Genomic DNA, 24,161 nt, shown 5'->3' with positions numbered 1-24,161 from the left:
TTGTTGAAAGAGATATAATTTATCCTAGATAGCACAAAGGACGAAATGGGGATTTTCATTGTAAGTACGCTCGGTGTACCTTAACATCTTATTGTCTGCACTTTCGTTTCGATGAGCTTTCAGTCATATTTTAGGTTGTCTATCACACTCACTATAGGAATTTACATGAGCTTGTGTATAAATTGAACTAAATTAATGACGTAGGTGGCTATTAAAAACCTAAGGCATGTATAGGTAACAGAACATATAAATGACATAAAACAATAATTGCTTGAAGGTTTAAGCACACTTGTGCAAACTGCTTTGCGCTACTGCAATTAATATAGCTGACAATTCACATATTGTTTCATAACGAAATCCAGTTTTGTCGCTGTCTCAACATAAAAGAATTCCTAAATAATTCCTAATATCCATACATTTTTTCACAAGGTTATGTCATTACCAGGAAAAATACAACTTTCTGCGCCAAAGACTTTAAATCATAGGCCGGCAACCTTTTTTAGTCGCGGGCACTAGCGAAACTCAAAAAGGTCTCTGCGGGCCGCACAAAATGTTAACTAAGAATTGTGTTATTGAAATGTTACACCAGCTGTAAATCAGGCGGGCCTTGGATTTTTTTTGCAGTTGAAAACGTGTTTAATTACATTTAAGGAGGCAGTAACAAAGTGTTGACGCGAAGCGCGATACAAAAACGTTTGTTCAGTTTAAAATTCGAATCCATTTTTCGTTATACAAACTACTAATGAAAAGTGTAATAAAACTACATTGAGAAAATGCGATAACTTTAATTGGTATTCTAGTTTCGCGTTTGTTAACCTTTTAAGTCCGGGCGCACCTGGCGAGGGAGGCGAGCGCGATTTTTTTGGAATATATCGGCATTTCTTTTAAATTTCATTTCTAGTTTTTATTACATTGCCGAAAAGGCATCGGCAAACTTGTTTTAAAGGCATGAGCAAACTTACATAGTAGGTTACAACAAACCTACCCAATAATAATAATTTGGCACCGAAAAATCGTATTGTAGTGAAAAAAAACAAACAAACGGTGGCATAAATTTCTGTTTAGGCTAACGAAGCATAAGCTATAGCGTTACGTAATGCAACTTTTCGGATTAAAACGTTTTATGCATTTCTTTTCATATCACGCCAGGCGACGGAAGAAGTACGAAGATGTAACACTATAAGTACCTAGGTCAATAGGCTATTTATTTTTGGTAAATTGTCAAAATGCCACAAAGGTTTTTTCTAACTCGTGGCTTCAGAAAAAATTACATGGTTAGGTACAACTGGATAATTAGGCTAATATTGATTTAGAGGCCGCAATATATGGCATAATAACAGTTTATTTGCAGTTTATTATTGCTTATTTACAGTTTCTGCGCAAAATACGCCGGAGTCACGCCAGTGGTCAAATCAATTTAAAGCAGGGAGTCGAACCGGAACCGAACCGGAACTTTATGAACCGGTTTTGGGTTAATTTTTTTCCGAACCGTAACCGAACCTGAACCGTTTTTTGTAAGATTGTAAGGAGCTGAACCGGAACTGAACCGATTAATTTGATAGAACCCGAACCTTAACCGAATCCGAACCTGTAAACAAAAGCGGTTCACTCCAGCATGACGTCACAACTTGTATTTTACACAGTCAAATTACGCCATGTTCGAAATTTAATGAAAAAATATATATATATTAATTGAATAAAACGTGATTTTTTTGATTTTTTTGATATTTTAATAATGAATTGCTGTTTTTTAATACGTCACGCAACTTAGATTAAATGACTTACAATTTAAAGTTTATTCTCTACATTTATTGGCCAACATTTTTAGATTTTACGCAAATTATATTGTATCCGAACCGGAACTTAATGAACCGGTTTTGAAATAACGATGGTCGAACCGGAGCTGAACCGGAACTTTTAAATTGCTCGAAACCGAAACCGGAACTGAACCGGATTCCGAAAAAAACCTTGAACCCGAACCGAACCTGAACCGGAAAACTCAAACGGTTCGACTCCCTGATTTTAAAGGCAGTGTCGTATTATAAATTAGTAAAAACCTAGTTAAACTTGGCCAACCAATCCTGGATATTTCGTCTAGTAAATATTTTGAAATAAAAATATATACAAGACATTTTTACGCATCGCTGCTCTTTGAATGTTTTTAACTCGTAATCAGGAACCACCAAGGGGTGCAAAGGCCAAATTACATGAATTTTTATTTTTTAGAGTCTGTTGGCCTTAGAAATTATACATTTTATAGACATCATTTTAGAATTTTAGTGTCTACTTTCAAAACTTGGTATACAGAAACGTAAGGTCTTCAGTTTTCAATTTATCGGTAGTCTAATCACAACCACCGACGATTTAAAAATTTCAGTTGTTGAGCAAATATTTTTTAAATTACCGTTATTGTGATGTTATATGTAAATTTGTGATGAGTAAATAACATTAATGATCATGGATTTGTTACAAAAGAATCTTTCGTTGGCGTAGCAGTGTGAGTGTCTAACTACTTCTTGGACACACCGACAGTGCAAGAAAACCTTTTTGTTTTTTTCACAAAAGAATCTCTTTTGTAACAAGTATATTAAGTAGTGTGGTAATATCCACTTAGTCTTAAATACATACATGAATTTAGCTTGATTCAATGATGACATTTTAATATTGCTTGCTTTCATATTTGCCGTATTTATAAAAAGTGTTCAGCTCTGTTTGACACAGGAATCTATCCTGTTGGAACATTCCTTTTGAACCTTGTTAAGATATTGCCTCCAAAGATAATTTCCCGCCGGATTTTTCCCCGCCAAATGTATTTCGGTAAATTCCTAGTTAAATGCAAGTTGGAATTCAACCAGGATAATAAGCATAATAATAAATATTATAACTATGTAGGCATGTAGCTATGCAAGTTAAGTTATAATCTATTTCTATTGTTTTAACCTAACCTATTTAATATATATATAGGCTACATTTAAAAAGCACAATTTATATTTATTATTGTGGTTATCCTAGTTGACTTCAAGCTTGCACAAAAACCATAAATTTACTGTAATTTCAATTTGTAGCTGGTGTCAGTGTATTATATTTACTTATTATTATTTAGTCCTTTGTAAATTTGTACTTTCATCACTTTATGTTTAACAGAAACAAGTAAATATTCATTTGGCCTTTTTTTCGTATTATTTTGGGTTTAAGACCTTTTCATATGCTGGCAACCCTGGGAACGACAATTTATCTGCCTTTGCCTACCAAATTCAAGACTTTTTTAGGAAAGTTTTTGTGTGAAGTATTTTTCCTCTTTCTTCGAAAATGTCGACCTCAGTGGAAGAGGAAAACGACTTTGAGGATGAAAATGAGAAAAAAAGAACAAGGAAAAACAACATGCTAAAAATGTACTACGGAATGGAAGGATCGGCCGCTCAAGAACAGAGCAATGATCCTCTGGACATTAACAGCTCAAACTTCAACGCCGATCACTATCTAAGGAAGTTGAAGCAGGTTTATTTGCATCTTACTTTATCCCTTGGTATTACAGTACTTTTTATAGTAACTTTTTTGGCACTGGTCTAGAATCCTACCACAACGCATATTATTTGGGTTAGTCTTTGAGTTGGTGTAGGTAAACTAATAAAATTATTAAATAATAAATATAATAACACTTGACCCACCCAAACGCCAACCAGCACCCAAACCCAAATATTTTGCGTTAATTTAACTAGTTGTTTCAATGCTGTGGTAGGATTCTAGACCAGGACCAAGTTTTTATGTGTGGGTTGGTCATAGACCCATTCAGCGACATCCGTTGCACAAATAAAACTACCTAAACTTCTGCATTATATGCATTGTTTTTAATCTGACCCCAATATGAATTTAATGCTACTTTACTTAGAAATTTCTATGTTGATATTGTCAAAAGTTTTAGTAACCAGTCTGCATTCTGTGGCAGGTGCACACACCTCGAATTTTTTATTTTTATGAAAGAAATGTGTCCTACACCTTAGTTTGTACATTGCTCACTTGAATTTGGTAAAAAGCACAATTTTGGTAGGATTTCCAACCTAAAGTGTGAAACAACGTAGATGCACGCCGATACACCTTAAAATTTTTCTCTGCCCACCCAAGATCTCGGCGTGATTTAGCAGATAGATGTGTAGTTACTGGTAATGAGGCCGCTAAAATACCTGTCCTTAACTTCTTGAACTCTAGACAAAGTCACTTCACTCAGATATTGCTCGTTCAGTATATTCACAAATCTAAGAAGTACACCTGATATAACAAAGCGGTGATTCAGGCCGCTAATCAGGAAGACGTATTAAATAGAATGAATTGCAAGCGCTCAAAACACACAGTTCGGTGCTTGATTACGTATCAGTAGGGTTGTTCAGATTTAACTTTTTTTTGAAAATTTATGCTTCCTGCTTGATTTCCCATTATGTGTCACATAAAAATGAGTTTCGTAAGTTTTCAAAACAATTGGACAACATTTAGGGGTTCCGCAGACACCCCAAAGTTATCACACTGAAATTGCTAAAATCTGGGAGTTCCCCTAACACGATACTGTACGTTTTTCTTAAAAAACACAGAAACCTTGTAATTTTTATATTAAACAATGGCAAGAAAGCATTACTAATCTATTTTACAGTTTTATGTAACCTAAAATGTATTCTTAAAGCCCCCAAATCCCCACTTTACCCCATTTTTGGAGCTGTCATTCAATTTATTACATATGTACAATAAAATATATATTTTAACAAATTGTATATTATGAAAAGCAAAGTATTTTAATCAACAGTGGATAAAGAAGGAATATGGCAAAAGTATGCCAATGTCATACTTAAAAAACGTAAAAAGGAACATCAATGAATAGCTTTTTTTACTTTTTAGCAAAGGTTTTTTTTTAGAAAATCTGGGTATGATCGCCTGTGATCTTCAACAGCTTGCAGCAAGTTGTTTGTTGCTGTGGATTGTCGGTTAATATAGCAGCACAATCTGTGTTGACTTTTAACCCCTCTTTCTGCGGCATCATTCACAACTTTAACAGTACATGAAGACTTTAACTTGTTGTACCCATTATGAACACCATGAATCGGGAGAATGCGTCAGCCAATCACATATCTGATTGAGTAGCGTAAAATAAACCAGGAATCTGTGCCAATCAAATCCTCTAAAGTGGTATAAATTTTGATTTTATGATGCAAAACTTGAATGCCTTGGTGAAAATCCTCAGGTTTTGCAGTTGCAAGAAGTTGTCGGTCAATTGCCGCCTTTGTGTCCTTGTTCATTTGTGGGTAATTACTAAACAAGGAAAATGTGACAAGTTTGTCTAGAAAAATAGCATCATGACCCATCTGTTCAGAACACATAAACATTTTTGGCCATAGAAAACTTGTCCCATCCACTTTGTACTGTGTGTTGCACCTGCTTGATCGTCTTCTTCTTTCGTATGGACAATCTTATTATTCCAGTTCAAATGTCCGGGCAGAAGTCGAGATGCCAGCGGATAGTCTCATCAACAAAAGTGTCAGACCATTTGTCCCACTTGGTTGGCGATATATCGGCACCGTGAGACTATGTGATCTGCAGTCTGTTCCTCCAAACTACAGTCACAGAAGCCACATTTATTCATGGAAGACCTGGTACACCCGACCCCTGTTCTCAGCCTGTTAAGGCGAGTCTAGGCTCGAATAGACAGGCCAAAACCCTAAGGCTTATTGGAGGTGGTGGGGCAATAGTGGTGGAGAGGGGTAATTTTGCTCCTCGTTCCATTTGGTGGCCATCCATTCACCTACACCAGAGCTTTCACATTTCTGCAGTGATTTGACTGCAGCTGGTTCAAAGGGGCATCTCAAGGATAGTAGCCTTTGGTATTGTGGCTCCTCTGGGGCGAAGCTCAGCGGGCTAGATGCCTGCCAGGGCGGGAATGTGAGTGTCCTGTCCAGATGCAATGCGAGGTATGTAGACGTGGAAATTCAAAGTTCTTCCATTGGTATTGACGGACAACACACGTTTAATTTACTTGTTATTGAGGTGGACTAAGAGTCCTCTCAACACTGCACCAGTTCCCTTCAGCATGCAAGATCGCCCAGTCATCAGCGTATGCTTGGAGACTGTGGCGGGCAGATCACTGAAATAAACATTAAACAGCAAAGGAGCCAGAACTGATCCCTGAGGCATGCCGTTTCTAAGGCGTTATAACCTGCTTTGATGGAGCCGTTGTTTGTCTTAAAACAAAGCTGCGATTATGGACAAGTACCATGATCATGCTGACCATATGTTTGTTAAAAATATTAATCACTGAATATGCTGCTATGTTAAATGACAATCCTCGGCAACGTGCAAGCTTGCTACAGGCTGTTGAAAATCACAGGCGATCATAAACAGGTTTTAAATAATTCGATAAAAAGTATTTTATTGAATATATGTGATAAATCAAATGACAACTCCAAAAATGGGTTGAAGTGGTGCTTTGGGGGCTTCAAGAATACATTTTAAGTTACATAAAACTGGAAAATAGATCAGAGATGCTTTCTTGCCATTGTTTAATATAAAAATTACAAGGTTTCTGTGTTTTAAAGAAAAACGTACAGTATCGTGTTAGGGGAAGTCCCAGATTTTAGCAACTTTAGTGTGAGAACTTTGGGGTGCTTGCGGAGCCCCTCAATGTTGTCCTATTGTTTTGAAAACTTGTGAAACTGATTTTTATGTGACACATAATGGGAAATCAAGCAGGAAGCATAAATTTTCAAAAAAAAGGTAAATCTGAACATCCCTAATGTATCAGTATACAACATGCATAGTGACGTCAAATTAGACAAAACAGAGTAATAATGCATAATAAATGCTACAGTGAGGTGCCATGAAATGCAGTCTGGGGATGCAGGTGTTCGATTATAGTTTATCCACACCTGAGGTGCGTACCACAACTTAGCCTATTTTAAAATTTAGATGTGCAATTTACGAATTCAGGTGAATTCAGGTTTGAATGTTGGGTGTGTGTACCTGGCGCAGAATGCCAACTGGAATAAACCAAATTTGAAACGTTGAATATTCCATCCCATGGGGAGATGTTCAAGTCGCTTAAAACTGCTGGGCTTTAATAAAAGCTCATAAAAGTTACTTTTAAAAGTGTGCAACTGTAAATAAATTACTGAACAAAAGTCTGTGCTTCTGTTTTACATACGTTTAAATTACAGGTTGGCCCAACTATACCATTTTCCATCAAACTTGACCGTAGACTGCAAGTGATAAATCCTTCTTACTGGCCAATCTTACAATAATGCAAAATGTGCAAAAGTTTTATCAGATGTAATGATCTAAATTCTTTAGATTACTCTTTGGGAGCCATGTACAATGAAATAAATTATTTTGTGAAGATTGGTTTTGGAAAATATAGCAGTGCACAAAATATTGAATATTCTCTAAAAACTCAAATGTTATGAACAACAAAAGTTAAGATTAAGCACATAATGCACCATAGCAAATTTATTTCAAAATAGTGATAAATTTTGTGTTTGAATTTATTTCAAGTTTGCTAACCAAATAATTCCTAACTATCCGTGCCTTGAACACTGCATTACAAATTTAAAATGATCAACCCTGGATGCTAAAATTCTTGCCTTATATTTTAGAAACAATGCCTGTAATTCTTGCTTTAATATTTTTGAATGTATGACTTTCTGTATTTTAATAGTATAAAACAGTGCTTCCCAACCAGTGTGTCGCGGCCCATTGGTGGGTCGTGAAGCTACTTCAGGTGGGTTGCGAAGCATTATCGGCGAAGTTATTGCTTTATACATAACATTTATGCAACTAATCAACAAATACGTAACAATTAGATGTGTTGTGTCACATTATCTATTTCAGTACATAGGCCTGAAGCAAAGATGCAGGTTTTGTGTAACTTTATTCGTTTGGCACATGTGGGTCGCACAATAAACTTTGCAATAAAATAGAGTCGCGATCTGAAAAAGGTTAGGAAGCACTGGTGTCAAATGATAGCTCAATGGTCAGCGTATGTATATTATACAGATAGGTTAGGCCTACAACTTAAGGGTAGTTTTATGTCTGTCACCAGTAAAACATATATGTCCCCACAATTTTAGTGATATTTAACTATTTGCATGTTTTTTGAAGGAAAAGAATCTGTCAGAGTTGATGGACGCTGAGAATGACATGGCAAAGCAGATACGAACTTTAGATAGTGACATGCAGGTATTTTCTGTTAAATTAATGTATAAATAAATAAGAAGCACTGGTATGAATATAACGATAATGTGTAATTTGCAGTCTCTGTAATTAGTTTTAGCAAATAACGAAAGTCAAAATCATTTTTTTAACAGACACTGGTTTATGAGAATTACAACAAGTTTATCAGTGCTACTGATACAATACGGACCATGAAGAGAGATTTTCGTCAAATGGAAGACGAAATGGAAAAGCTCACTAGCAACATGGCTGCCATCACTCAACTAAATGCAAACATAAATGCCACCATGGAGGTTAAGTACATGTGCCTAAAGTATTTGTATACCTAAATGTAAAACCAATGCTATTGGTGTTTCAAAGGACAATATTTTTGTGTTAAAATGGGTATTTGAATAATGTACCTGGAAATATATAAAAACACTATTAAAAAATAATAACCCATGACCCATTCGGAATATATTGTAATGAGAGTTATTATTTCTGATTCCTACAGACAAACCGGCAACAGATCACAAAACTTTCTGGCGTGCATTCACTTTTAAAGAAGCTCCAGTTTTTATTTGAGCTGCCTGCCCGCTTGAAAAAGTGTCTTGAGATGGGTTCCTATGCTGCGGCTGTCTCCTACTATACAAGGACCAAGGCAGTGCTCCAACACTACCAGCACATGGAATCCTTCAAAGGCATCGATCAAGATTGCAAAAACATAGTCAACGAGATTGTTGCAAAGTTGAAGGAGACCTTTTATGATAAAGTATTAGGCAAAACAACGAATATATTACCCTGTTATTTGTAGTAATAGGCACTATAAACACTGAAAATTAATTTATTTGTTTCAAATATAACAACGTTTTTTAAACTCAGGAAGTGCCTACAAAACTGTGTCTGGACCTTTGGCAGTAATGATTGTTTTAGAAGGGGAATGTTATGTCTATGGGTATTACGATTATGGCCATTGGGTTACACAAAAGATACAAGTTAGATTTTTACAACAGGACTCCAGTACTCATCAGCTTGCTGAATGTGTGGGATTGTTGTTGAGGCTAGGCGAGCCAGCTGGACTTTTGTGTGACGACTATCTGCAGCATTCAAAGAGCAAGTTGGACCAAGATTTACAGGTAGGCTGAGACCCCTTTTTTCATAAACAATGGATTTGTCATTGAAATGCAGGTGTAATTTACCCATTTTTCATTTGGCCTCCTTAAAAGAAATAATGAGTACCAGATACGACATTTATTTATATTTTTTTGGAAAAAACATTTTGGAATAAAACGTAACTTATTTCTCATGCAAAAAATCACTTAACAATTAACAGCTATATACACTCTGGTTTGAACACTACCTTAGAAAGTATTGCAATATCGCTAATAGAAAGTGTTGCAATGTTGCTAATAATACTGATACACGGCCTTGCTTTTATATTTATCAAGGAGTTACATTCGTATCTAAGAGGAGAACCAGATCAAGCTGGAGAAGAGACAGGTAACCATTTATCTAATGTAGAACTACAATTTTTATTTCTGGCATCCTATACTTATTATGGATCCCTTCCCCGTCAGCCTAACTAATTTACTTAATGGCATAGCAGTTAACTAAAGCGGTGTATTTTGATACATATGGAGCTCTTTACATTCAGTTACTTACCGAATTGTATTCCACTGATTAAAAATATCATCGTTCTGAACGGCATATCAGCCAGAAGCGACCAAGTAATCAACAGAAACCGCGCATAAAGCTCGCGCTTCCAGCAAGCATAAATTCACTATTCTTACGTGTGCTTTGCCACGCCAATTTGCACTACAGGCAAAACGTGCCCGAGCCTTTCTTTGCTCGACGCGTCGTAGTGGTGCACGATAGTTAAGCAATGTGGCTCAAAAACGGCGGGTAAGCGCGCCGCGTCATTAAAAAATTCGAAATCAACGTGACGAAAGAAAACAACCAAACGCTGCCTGTATGGAAAATCATGACGTAATTTATCCCAGGTCTGTCCTCGACTTTGGCCTCGCAACCTTTTGTAAAGGCACACGACCACATAGGACTGACATATATTTAAGAAATAGTTTAGCAAACGCTCTTATATCTATAAAACGTGTGACTTAGTCACTATAGCCTAGCAGCCTTTTGTGAAGACACACGACCATATCGCACTGAAATATATTTAAGCAATAGCTTAGCAAATGCTTTTATAATTATAAAACGTGTGCGTGTATGAGGCTGGGCGATGTGCAGCAATATCTCACGCATCACTTCGAAGCTGTCCTGTACAATTTGTACAACTTATATGTACCTACTTTCATCATCCGTAAAGCAATGTGCGGCTAAAAGTTATAGTTAACACGTCTATGTATAATATTGTATATGCTACCATTCAACCTTTTTAATGTCTTACTTTTTATTTTTGTAAGCAAAGAATGTTGACATTTTGGCAATATGTTTTATTGATTCGAAACCTTACAAACATCGTTTAGTGCCCAGAATATTTTTTGAGCGGTGGAACGAAATAACTTGCAAACAATACAAGTATATCGGTGTAGAGGCGTATCCGGGGATCCAAAAAGGGGTGTCCCGAAATTTCCACTTGTTTCAATGGTAATCTCCCCGTTTTCCGTTTAACGTTAATCAACAATTACGTCATAGAACATTGGTGGTTATTACGTCAGAATATAGCAATAAACCCTAACCAGAAACAGCCAATTAACGTACAACGAAAGCAAGTTCGCTGGTCGTCGACATTCCTGCGAGGCGCCAGCTGCTAAACCGCTTAGTGTGTAATCGATAATAATTTAGTGAAAAACTTGAACCAAAAACGCGAAGTATGTGTGATTGGTTTTGGTATGTCCTCAATTTTACTTTTAGCAGCGGAAAACACTGGAATATTGCACAGCCTAAATCGGGGAGTTTTAACTGTGCATACCTCGACGTACAAAGTGAAGAAGGCTTGATTTCAAATGTCCCCTTTTATTCTATGCAAAATTCTTTTCTGCGGACGGAATAAACTATTCTATTCGCTTATGTGCGCAATACAGACTTGTCGACCAACCAATCTGTTCTATAGAGGAAAATTTCCTGTGTTAACGATCGACCCAGGCGCAAAAAAGAGGCGGAATGCAGCGTTTTTATTTATTTTGGTTTCGCATTGGCTTTAGACTCAATAAGATTAAAAAACATTGCTGTTTTCTTTCATGTCAAAGACTACGATAAATTATGAGTACGCATTTCGCAACCTGCAATACATAATATATTATTTCCCTGGGTACTGGGTATTAGCAATACATAATATAGATATTTTCCTGGGTATTAGTATGCCATGGTTACCGCAACATCTGCCTAAAACGCTTGATATATTAGGGAGCGGGGCCGAATCCCCCCAATTGGACAAGCCACTCTCCCAGTGATATCGGTTTCTATTTTTTGCCCGTCACTGGAATCTATAGGTATTTGTGTGTATTGAACATATGGTCCCACTTTACGAGTTGTCACGCCTTCGTACAGGAGCGAGCATGCTGGTCGACGTGCTGGAGTTTATGGACCGCGGCAGCAACGGCTTCCTCAGTAACCTGTCGCTCACTATTGCCGCCTATGAGAATCTCTTCATCAAGCAAACCGAGATTTCGTCGATGAGCGCTTCTACGGATGGCGCCCTCAGTCCGCTGCTAGTGAGTCTGATTTTTTACAAGAACGATTTGTCGTTGCCTTTTGTGAGAGAGTTTTGGGTTAATGATTACAAAAAGCGTATACACTGAATTTAAAACTTGGGAGTTCTAAGTCACCCTAAAAATGGTAATTGTTCCAGTTAATATAAATTCTGGCTGATGGGATTGGGGACTCTGTTTTCGCTTATATTTCGAAAGTTAGTCAACCAACAATTGGTTATTATTTCCCATGACCATAGCAACTAAGCCACATACCTGCATTGCATGTGAAATAATGCTACATATGGTTTGGGTTATTAGTTATACGAGCGTTTACATTTGTATCATGAATGTCGTCATCCATTTAATAAGCAAGTCGCAATGTTTTTCGCATTTGTCAAGCAATAAAAGTAATGAAAATCAATAACCCAATGGATGGCAATCACTTTGAATGAGTTCTGACTTAATTACTTTTGTTTCAAACGATTTAAGAAGCATCCTAAATGCAAAGATTGAAGCGTTTATTAAATCATCAAAAGCATAAAGAGCCTTCTCTCTATCTGTAACAAACTCAAAACGTATTTTAATCTATGTATTTATTCCGTGCATTACGCCAGTGCTTCTCAACCCATTGGTCGCGACCCAATTTTGGATCGCCTTTGATTTGATTGGGTCGTCGGCTGCCGTAGTTCGCTTGGTTATACTGTTTGAGATTGGCCCAGAGCAGGATTTCTTCACATTTTGGTAAAACTATGTGAGAAATACGGAAACATGGCTGATATTAATTAACTTGGAATTTATTTTTTCCAATTGTTATTATGTTTTGTGCGCAAATAAAGTTCAGTGAATTAAATTGGGTCGCTGCTATATTTAAGCTTAGTCGCTTAGTTAGTATTTGGGTCGCAGCGAAAAAAAGTGGAGAAACACTGCACTACGCGAACCGTAGACTCCTGTTGAACAGTGGTCTATAACCTTTTTAATACACGACACCAATTTAATTAAACTGAAATCAGGATTTACATACGACCCCAGTTTGTTTTCGAATAATTAAGTAATGCTTGTCCCAAGTAACCTAAATTATACACAAATCCAGAGCACGAGGGCATGAGTACTAACATGAGAACTTTAAATTGATACTTGGATTTAGAGTTAACCATCAAACACAATTTTTTTTAATTTGTTTTATTTTAATATACTCATTGCGCTTCTTTAAACTACGAGCACAATGAAATCACTTAAACTGCAGGAATTGGTGAGTGATGGCGACCCGATAAAGTGTTTAGGTGACCCCACATGAGGTCGCGACCTATAGGTTGGATATTACTGCTATAGAGCATTTGCATTTCGAGTCCTGCTTTTATGCCATGCATTGCTTGAAACAAACCTTCGACCGCTCCTTGAAAGAATTTCGAGCCTTTCCTCCCAACATTTGTGCTTTGCAGCAAACGGACGAGGTGTGTCGCGTCGCCAACGACAAGCTTCTATCGTTTGTGCGCGATCTGCTCCAGACCTACTTCGAACTGGTTGAGCGCCGCCTTATGCTCGAGGGACGGTCGCGTGACAACGCCCTGATCGTCAGGGCCCTGGATCGCTTCTATCGCAGGTTCCGTTTTATTGCTACTTATGTTAAGGTTGTAGTCGGCTGGAGGCCCAACAGCCGTGTTTTTGTATTACTCGGGATATTTTCTTTAACTTTGCAGAAATCTTGCCCAGGACCAATATCAATATATCTTACTATATAGAACTACTGCAGCCAGCGAATTCAAAAGGCGAGTCATTATTGGTTCGCGAGTCCTAGGGACGTCTGACACTGGTCGTTTTATTGCGATACCGATAACCGATACTTTAAAGAAAAAATATCACGGTTTGATCCGATACCAAATGACGTCATTACGATGATCTAACAAGCACAATGGATAATTGAATCGTTTATAAGCAATTTTTTAGCGTCATTATTAGGTAAACATTTGCCTTTGCATTAAGAAATTCAGTCACCTCCAGTTGTTAACTTACTATTGTTTGATAATATTACACAATAAAATAGATGTTACAAATACAGGTCATTAGTTGCTGACTAAAAATATGATTAATTGCTGTTTAGACTAAAGGGTATATATTATGAATATTCCACCTCAAAAATAAAAGGTAAATAATAAACTAACTAAAAATATAGTATAAGATTCGATATTCTGCATTTGATATTCTTAATATGAAACGTATTATTCTAGAATACCCTGGGATTTTACTTTGAACATCCCAATCGATACCATAGAACTCGTTATTTCAGTCCTTTTCGTAACTCCCGGTGTAACAGCGATATGTCTTGTATTCGTAACATCACACACATGGAAGGTCCTGATATGACTTTGGATTGTACTTTGAACATCCCAATTGGCACGATAGAACTTCCTGATTTGAGTCCTTTTTATAACTCTACCGGTGTAATAGGAATATATCTAGTATTCTTAGCACCACACACGTATGTAAGTTACCGATGCCTTCGTAGGCTGCAAGCCACCACCAACCTACTGTCAAGTGTCAACGTGATGACGATGGGCGGTGACATCATCGTGCGAGTGGCCAAGGCACGTTGTCAGCATTACCGCTGTGCGCTTGAGGAATTTTTCACCGATTGCTTGACGGACGCACGTCATGCCATTTCTGCCCCTAAAGGTGAGTTCATAGACTTTAAGAGGCAAGGTTATGCTAGATCAAGAGGTCGGGAACCTATAGCTCGCGAGACATATATGGCTCTTTTTTTGATATGGCTGTTTTGATGGAAGAATTATGCTTGCAGATGAATCTAAGCTATCATTTAGCAGCATGATCTGAATAAAACTGCACGCGGCCACGACCGCTTTCCTATCTTGTTTTTCCTTTTTAACACACACAGTAGTAAATTTTTCGGCTCTTCGCGCGAATCCTTTTTGTATTTTCGGGACTGTTGTCCTGTTTGATTGAATATCTCTTTATCCAAAAGGTCCTGCTCTTCCGACGGAGCTCCGTGATTAAAGTTGTGCAAACTTGGCTGATTGATTTCTTCGTGCTGACGAAATAAAGGGCCTGTTCAAATTACCGTTTTTCCAACCTACAACTAGATGTTAAAAAAGTATTATGTGACTCTCATCGAATTACAACCAAGAATATTTGGCTTTTATGTCTCCATTAGCTAAAAAGGTTCCCGACCCCTGTTGCTAGGTTGTGCCAAAATAGCTGACAGGACTAACTCTTCGCGGCATTATTTACTTTTTTGACATTTTTGTTTTTATTTTTTACCCCTATTCTTAAACTTAAACAATGCCGCCAAACAGGCTTAAAACGTAATACCCCACTTGTTGGTGCAGGTTTTTATTAGAACGAATCACACTTAGACTAATTTCTGGTGGTAAAGCTGTGTAACCCACCAATTGCAGAAATATTTTTACTAATTTTGCTTTTTTTTTCAGAAATTTTTTTACTAATTTTTGCTAACATTTTTTACTAAACTTAAAATAACGTCACTTGCTAAACTAATAATTCGATCACGTGACCAAATCGCCCTCGTAAATTGTTCAAATGAAATAGGATAGTGGAAAAATCGAGGTACAAAACTGGTACGCCGCTTTGCTTCGCGGGGCATGAGTATTTGTGGTAAAAGAAAAGGCATGTCCGGTATTATCGGATCGGAGCCGATGCTCGATGCCAAGGTGTAGTATCTGTTCTTGTCCGATATTAGGTTGGTATCGGCCCTGATCCGATATTTAACTGATATAGGAATCTCCTGGTTCAACGCGCCGATTTCTAAGGTGAAAGGTTAATTTATTAAAAAGTTGAAAATTACCAACAACTTAAGTTAAATAAATTAAATAAAGTTTACTAAAACTCTTAGCACTAAACCACATAAATTGAAAAATAATTGAAAGTTTTAATCACATATATTATGTTTGTTGTAGCATATTTATGACGTCATTTCTATCGTATCAGATCGCGATACTTTTTTGTAAAATATCGGGTATCACTATCGAATGAAAATGTTAAGTGTCGGACATCCCTATATAGTGTTAATGTGCATTGGCCAACCTCACTCCTACACAGGCAAAGGAGTTTCTCACCAGCTGAACCTTCTCGATCTGGTCAACTCGACCGCTTCGGCCATCCTTAACCAAGTTAAGTCTGTGTTGGCCGACGTTCAGCTCTTCACCGTACGCGACATCAACTTTTCGACTATGACGTACTTCAGGTGGGGCTGCAAGTTTTTTTTCTACGGTTACCATAATATGTTCGTATCTTGTGTATCGAACAAAAGAAGAACCAAGTTTCACCTGTAATAAAAATATAAAAAAACCTTACGTCATTACGTCTTCCAACGTTTTACTTGGATTTGTACAAGATGTTTTGTAATCCGGTGTTTGTATGTGTCTGTATCAACGTAAGTAGAATCGTGCTTTCTTTTCGTAATGTTGCCTTAGGTAAACGGCATTCTTCTGATGGGAAGACAAGTTTTAGTTGTTTGGCCGTGTAAACCGCCTTTTATTCAGCATTTCGTGTTAAACGCCATCTTGGAATTTTAAGTCCATATTCTTTAAGGATGTATTTATTAACGAAAAAATTGCGTTTAAAATTAAGGTTATCGACGAAAAACTTGGTTTTAAAATTAAAGCACTCTTTGCTCGGTTCCACTGTCCACCACTAAAGTAAATACTTTTAAACCACTTTTGCTATTCCTATATATGTGCTAATTGCCTGATGCAGATTTTTCAATACTTCGAAACGAAATTGTCAAGCCAATTTCTCTTTTGCAAACAATGTTGCTACTTAACCTAAGATTTAAAATAAGACAGTGTTTTTCGCTGCCTCTCGTTGTTGTTTTTGTCGCATCTATGATTACTGTTTTTGCGATTGCAGACGACAGTTTTGCTCCGAAGAGGTTCGCGAAGTCGTGATCATCCACTTTATCCGATACATCATGGAGTGAGTGAATTGTGTTTTCGAGTAACGACTTTTCACTTAAACCTCGGCAATTTTGTCGCTTTTAATGGTTACATTAAACGAGCATTTCTTCCAGTCCGTTCGGCTGCTTGATTAGACTTATTGGAAAACAAAAAATGCCCAAGTTATTTCGTCAATATATCTGTCAAAACGTTGACTACGACTTCCATCTGTAGACAATATAGAATTAAACATTGCCACAGTCATAAATAATTTTTTTTATTAAGTTTTTAATTTACGTAATGTTGTAGTTTGTACCATTTAGGTAGTTTTCCAAATAATACAAAATTACCAGTTTTCGATAAACAGCTCCAGCCCTTTATTTACTGTGTAGTGTGTGTCTTCTTGTATTTCCCGATGTGAACCTAAACAAACGCGTTTTTCGATTGGACCAATCGCTAACCTAGTTTGCGCCTGGGTGATGCTGGACTTCTGTGATTGGTCGAAACTTCTGCTGTGCTGATTTGAACCTAAACAAATGTGTTTTCCGATTGGAACAATCGCTACCCTTGTTTGCGCCAGGGTGATGCTGGGCTTCTGTGATTGGTCGAAACTGAGCAGCAAAACGAGCACTCCTCCTCCCGCCTTGCTCCTCCTGCTCTCGCGACTCTGCCGTGACTTCCAGCAATCAACTGTGGCCTACATTCTCACGCTCACGGACGAGCAGTTCATGATTCCGGTCAAGGAGAAGATTACACTGGTACGTATGCTTTGTGTGAAAGTATACCGCGTATTTTATTTCGGATTCTAAAACAGTTCGTCTATCCCGATACAAAGACGTTTGTTTTCTAAGACCATACTCAGTCAATAGGTAAACTTATGAAATACAAGCTTCTTATGCAGAATGTCTATAATTATATTTTATTGTAAATATGGATTCATCTTCAATTGTGGCTTCGGTATTTGCTGTCAACAATAGCTATTCATGTCGAAAACACCACGTTAAGCGCTTTACATGGCTAAAGTTATTTTACGATAACGTCCTGGAAAAATGCAGAACCTATTTTTCGTTGTCCTCTATTTTTGGTATTGCTAAAAAAATGGCCTGTAACTGGGTGGGAAAAGTGGACCACGTTATATTAAGGATGTCATGGCCCCACCCTCAGGTTTAACTAACGACTTGATCAGCGGATTTCACATTGGCCTGTAAAATGTGAGGGGCTCTCCGCAAACTTTCAAAAAACCATCGAACGACTCATGCTTAAAAACCAACCATATCGTGCGTTGTGCGAAACTGTGCCTTTCCCATTTCTTCAACCAAGGCCGCCGTTTGCGATTCAATAGAACTGTTAATGGATTTTATATGACCTTAACTAATTATTTTTCAATATCAGTTTTTTTAGGAGCAAATATTGAGAAAGCGTTTGAATAAGATTTTAGTTTTTGGAATGACTCTTTCAATTACGCGGAACACATTAACTTAATTCTATTTCAATGTCTTGACTGACCGTAATTTGATTACGAATTAGGCCGAAATTTTTTGAACGACTGTGTGTAAGTTAGATTGACAGATGGGAAATTAATTTGACGCCAATACTTTAACGCGCATGCCAATATTCGATTCGCGCCAAACAGAAGTACGGCGGACCAATACTTCGGAAAACGCGACCCACACCCAAACCTACATTTGATTACAATTTAATCCGAATATTGATTTATAGACTTTTGTGTAAGTTTGATCGACAGTTGGGAATGAAATAAATTTCGACGCCATTTATTAAATTCAACGTATTTCGACTAACGCGCATCCCAATATTTGATTCACGCAAAACCCTAATTCGACGAACCAATGCTTCAAAAGGAAGCGCGACCCACACCCAAACCGAAATTTGTTTGACAGGTGGGCGATCTGACGAACGAGATGGGCGACACGGCGCAGCGTTTGCTGGAGTGTTACGTTCAGTACAGCGGCGTGTCGCTCTCGCGCATGATCCGCACCAGCGTGGAGGCGCGCGACTGGCTCCAGTGCGTCGAGCCGCGTCAGGTTCGAGCCGTAATGCGTCGCGTCATCGAAGAGGTTACCCAATCTGACCAGCAGGTGATCGGCGTGTTTTTTTATGTTTTTAGTGTCTTGTTTATTATTTGCCAGTCTTACATTCATAAGGTTGTTGTAAGCGCTTTGCTTTTTGGGTGTTCTTGGTAAGTGAAGTTGGTATATTACCTGACGCCAAGAAACATAATTTGTTCGATGAGCAAGTTATTTTCTTTTTATTAATTTTTATTTTTACTAGTTTTTTATTTTTGTGTACTTCAGGAACTTTGGGCAGAGTTTGATTTCTTTCCAGTTTGTTTTGTTATTACTTTGTCAAATAAGCAGTTTTTTTTTTACTTTTAAGTGGGTATATGCTATTCTACTGTACAAAGCGTTTTGTACTATTACCAGCGAATAGAATTCATGGAATAAACATAAAAATACAGAAGTACCTGAAAAGGTGTTTCTCATGAACTAGTCACCTTTACTTTTAACTAACTTTAAACTAACTTTTAAATGCCTCTCGCTCTGTCTGTGCTAAACTAAATTTGCAGTCCATTGTCTGTAGTAACTTAGCTTACAACATATGGAATAAACGGCATTTTTGATCACTAGAACTTATAATTTTATAATTTAATACTATGATTTAGCCATACTTAAGTAATACTTGTAAACGGTCAAGGCAAACTCGTAGTAATATACCCAGTGCCTTCGGAAAGGCTACTACTGTAATCATAGCAGCCGAACTTTTAAAATTCCAGGGCGTTGTTTTCTTACCACGGCAAAATTGCCTATTACAAAATGTGAGGTCTTAAGTTAACAGCTTTTGCGCTGTTGTATGTTATTACTAAAACAAACCATTTCGCCTTTTCTACTTTCTTATAGCGCCTTAGGACTAAAAAAGTTCCTATTTTTTATAATGGGCGAAGCCATTGTGAATTAAAGTATAGTTTAAAAAACATATATCGGTGGCTGTTTGGCCTCCTGCCTATATGGTATTTCAGGAAAGTTTTTAACACTTTTGGTGAACTAAAACTGCGCTACGGGTATTAATTTGTCACATTAATTGATAACTTGGTCAAATTTAGGGCGTCTAAAAACGCTCTACACACCCACGTTCACCGCCTATGACCGTAAGCTTGCATAATCAAGATTGCAGTCTCTCCTATCTAGTATTACTCTAAAAACTCACGACCATGTTCCGCCAGGTTGGGATGCTCTACGAGGAGGGAGTCCGCAAGGCGGGGAGCAGCGACAGCAGCAGAAGAGCACGCCCCGCCTCCGTATCCAGGCAACGGGAGAAGAGCCACTGGGGGGCGTATGCGCCAAGGTATAGGCACTCGCGCATGTGTTCGTTTAGAAGGGTTGGAGTGTTAAGTGTGGCGGTGATATTTTCACTACGAGATTAAAGTTGATGTTGAAAGCGTTGGGGCTGGGCATTGATACATATGTTTTTTATTTTTTATTTTAACTAGGAATTGTTCAATACATTTCTGTACAAATAGCTGTTTGTTTGTGCGTTTTAAACTTTTGATTTAAAATTAAATGATTTGGTTTGCTAAAGTAGGTTATAGTCATACAGGATGTATTTATCTTAAAAAAAATAAATTCGATGTTTCTGTTTAAGTAAAATGTTTAACAAAAATTAATTCTTACGAAACATTTTGGCTTGGGGACAGCATGAACCATTATTGTTAGTGGCGTGCTTTTCCGTGGTTCATCTGTTTAGTTTGCTTTTTATTCCGTGGCCAGTTTTCCATGGCATCTAGGTAATAATGGTGTTAATTTATCGCAATTATAAAAAGTAGCACCTGCCCTTTAGTGCTCTTTGATTGTCCATGGGCTATGATGGGAACTGACAACTTCCAAGGATGCCTCTACGCCTGGGGTTCTTAAACTGGGGTCTGTGAACTAATTTCAGGGGATCCATGAAGGCCAATTTGAAATATTAAAAAGTAATCAAATTAAAAAAAGAGTTTAATTAAAAATAAAACGTTTTATCACTGAATGTTAGACTCTTTTTTATAAATTTATGACGTCATTTTTAGTAATTTCTTGCCTACAGGGGTCCACGTGAAGCAAAATTTTAGGGGTCCGCGGTAAAAAAAGTTTAAGAACCCCTGCTCTACGCCTTACAATGTCCATGAAAATCGTACCTGTTCGGTCAACAAAACTGTTAAGATTATATGCGTTTAAATGGTCGCTATACCTTTTGAATTATATCTATAAACTAGTCGACTGACAAAAACATCACAATTTTTTTGTTAAAAAAATCGGTGTTCTTTGGATGTCGCCAGCCAGACTTGGACACATAGAACTCTTTTAACGTTTTAAAACTAGATTAGAATGAGAATTAGATTATTTCATTTTTTCCAAATTGGATTAGAATCAGAATTACTGCATTCTTAAAAAAAACTAATTTCAAGTATAATTTATAATAGAATTATATTTAATTATTCACAATCGATTTTGTTCAAATCGCAAATTATTCTTATAAGAATGTGAATTGTAAATATACTTGTGTGCTAAATTTTATGCCTTTTAGCAAAGCTTATGCTTTTTAGACTGTAAAAAGCACCTACAAGTCTTACTGGCGAGTTTTAATTCAAATTATTTGTTTCGACTAAGAGACTAAAAATGACGTTGGACAAATTAGCATCTTTGGTAAAATTGGACTTAGATTAGCACTAGAATTAGGCCACACAAGTATTTCACCAATTAGATCAGAAGAAATAGCCGCACTTTGCTCAATTCAATAAATAAAAAAACTAGAGTTATCTAGTTGTTTGAGTCTCTTCAGCTAGCCCAGTGGTTCTCAACCTTTTTTCTTTCGTGGCCCATTTACGTTGCACAAAAATTCTGTGGCCCAATAAATTTTTATGAAAGAAAAAAATGTAAAATAGGTTTAGAACAAAACACAAAAGACAATGTTTCAAAACAGATTATCAACCGTGCATTAGTGAGATACTTTCTGCTGAACAATAAATTACATTCCTTTTTATTTCCTCCTCAAGCCATTATTCCTGTAAAATTAAATATTGTGACACAAATGAAACTAAGTCTAGCGTTTTTGAATTGGTCTGTGGCTAACCTCAGATGTTCTTGTGGCCCACCAGTGAGCCATGGCCCACTAGTTGAGAACCGTTGAGCTAGCCTGACTAAAACGATTCTCGTTACCGCCCTGTCACAGTCTTCAAAGCTCATTTAACTCGATCCTTTTCCCAATTCCATTGGTTGTACAGCTCGACAATGGACAACAGTCTGATGAGCAACATCCAGAAGCTCTTCTCGGAGCGCGTGGACGTCTTCGGACCTGTCGAGTTCTCGCGCACATCGGTCCTCACCGGCACCATTAAGATCGCGCTTAAGACGCTGCTCGAGTGCGTGCGACTAAAGACCATCAGCAAGTTCGGGCTACAGCAGCTGCAGGTAGTTGATATTTATAGCGTTTTGTTGGACAAGGTTAGCCGTTTGAACCGATGCTAATTGTTGACCTTTTTGTTATGGTCAAATAGCAAAACAACATATAAAACTGTAGAGTGGGACGATTCGGCGTTCCGGCCATCGACGTTTTAGCACCGTACTATTTCCCTTGTTTGGGGTTAGTTTTCAGTTAAAATTATTTGTGGATTTAATGAAGAATTTAGAGTGGGTTTCGGATTTAGTTTCTGTCTAATTTTCAAGGGTTTAGGTCCTATTCCGATTTGAAACCTTATTCTGACATTATAGTATTATTCTTTTTTGATATTTTATTGCAACGTTTATGTTAGTTCTCATTTTGTTTATGTTATTTCTCATTATTATACATCCGATATTTTCGGACCACCGCTCTTGAAACAGCTAAAATTTTACAGTGTTAAGTCACTTTTTACCTCTCACCTAATATGATAATCACCTCTAGCTGTTAAGTAATGGGATCTCCGACAATATCAGATCATAGCCATACCAGGGCCATTGGTACTTCTACTGTACTAAATTGTCTGTATTAGTGTTTCTTAAACTTGTGTATGCAAACACCTTGGGATCCGTAAAGTAATTTTCAAGGGTTTCGGTGCAACATCGTCTTAAATTAATTTATTGACAAACTATAAATTTATTTGACAACTATAGTCAAACGCTAAACGCCAGGCAAACAAACAGTTGATAGACACGACCCTTCAAATCTAACCACTTAAACAATCTAATGGGTATCCAAACAATCTAAGTCAGTGTATCCAAACCTTATTTCGCGGCGACCTTTAATAGTGCTCGTATGGATAACAGTGAAGCCTGTGTGACCCAATTCTCTTCATTCAACTTCGGCGAACAAAGCAAATAAATTAGTACAGTTAGTACGAATTTAATTGATAGATCCACATTTTCGAATTGTTTCCGCAATTTTTCGAAACCAAACTTAATAAATCTAACCATTTATAACAACTGTAGTCGGCGGCCCGGCAAATCAAACGGCGACCAATAGGTTGGTAAACACTAATCTAAAAATCCACCCGAGTGACATAATATTTTCGACACAGTTTCTTTTCTATTTTCAGGTCGACTGCCACTACCTGCAGCTCTACCTCTGGCGCTTTGTATCCGACGAACAGATTGTCCATGGACTACTGGACGAAGTCGTGGCCAGCGCCGTCCATCGCTGCGTCGAGCCCGTCGTCATGGAACCAAGCGTCATTGACGTCATCTGCGAACGTGGCTAACAGCGCTTAGACCAGTGGTTCTCAAACTTTTTTAGCTTGCGGCACAATAAAAGATCCTAAATATTTCGCAGCACACTTCAAGTTTAAACAGAACAACATTACAGTAATTTTACAATCACCCTTAACACGCGACAAACTACCTGTAAATGTCTAATTAGTAAGGAATGTGCGTATTGAAGTCTGAAATGCTTGTATGTATGCCTATTTGTAATACAAATAACTTGGTTTCAAAATGACAAAAAGTTTTAAGTATATGCCGCGGCACACAGTTTGGGTATCACTGGCTTAGACAAAACTAATTCGATTCCGCCTTGGCCAAAAGTTAAGAGCGTATAGTACCGCATTTTTTTCAATCCGACCGTCACTCCCTTTCAACAAGTGGCATTTGTCTAACGGAGGAAAAAAAATTGTGGGTACATTTACATTTAAGAACTTTTTTGCTTATTTATTTGTTGAATGACATAAGTATCGTGAAAAGCTGTCCTTTTAAAATCTTCTGCAGGTGCTGACACTGGTTAGGACTTTATTACCACTTACCGTTAAACACCGCATCGGTCAAGTGTACGTAGACCTGTTATTTGGTGTCGTGCAAGTGCAATAAACGACCAACATGCATCAATGCTTTAACCTGTGAAATAATTTATTTTCTTGTGGTTACGCAGACAAAGAGTGGGCAAGTTCGATCGAAATTTG

General features: G+C 37.5%; 1 protein-coding gene across 1 annotated transcript; it reads left to right on the top strand.

The window, feature by feature from the left end:
- Positions 1 to 3,309: 3,309 nt before the first annotated feature.
- On the top strand, positions 3,310 to 24,077 carry LOC146139879 (vacuolar protein sorting-associated protein 51 homolog). Its single transcript, XM_083392544.1, has 16 exons — positions 3,310 to 3,498; positions 8,134 to 8,211; positions 8,340 to 8,498; positions 8,699 to 8,956; positions 9,198 to 9,320; positions 9,633 to 9,684; positions 11,695 to 11,858; positions 13,277 to 13,437; positions 14,341 to 14,507; positions 15,909 to 16,053; positions 16,719 to 16,784; positions 17,325 to 17,502; positions 18,643 to 18,840; positions 19,983 to 20,104; positions 22,017 to 22,203; positions 23,307 to 24,077. Exons 1-16 carry the CDS (start codon positions 3,310 to 3,312, stop codon positions 23,466 to 23,468), a joined length of 2,409 nt encoding a protein of 802 aa, XP_083248670.1. The 3' UTR covers positions 23,469 to 24,077.
- Positions 24,078 to 24,161: the final 84 nt, after the last annotated feature.

Source organism: Ascidiella aspersa, chromosome 6, assembly GCF_963924565.1.
Source record: "Ascidiella aspersa chromosome 6, kaAscAspe10.2, whole genome shotgun sequence".
NCBI classification, from domain to species: domain Eukaryota; kingdom Metazoa; phylum Chordata; class Ascidiacea; order Phlebobranchia; family Ascidiidae; genus Ascidiella; species Ascidiella aspersa.
The sequence above is the reverse complement of the archived record's forward strand: the minus strand, read 5'-3'. Positions and strand labels throughout refer to the sequence as shown.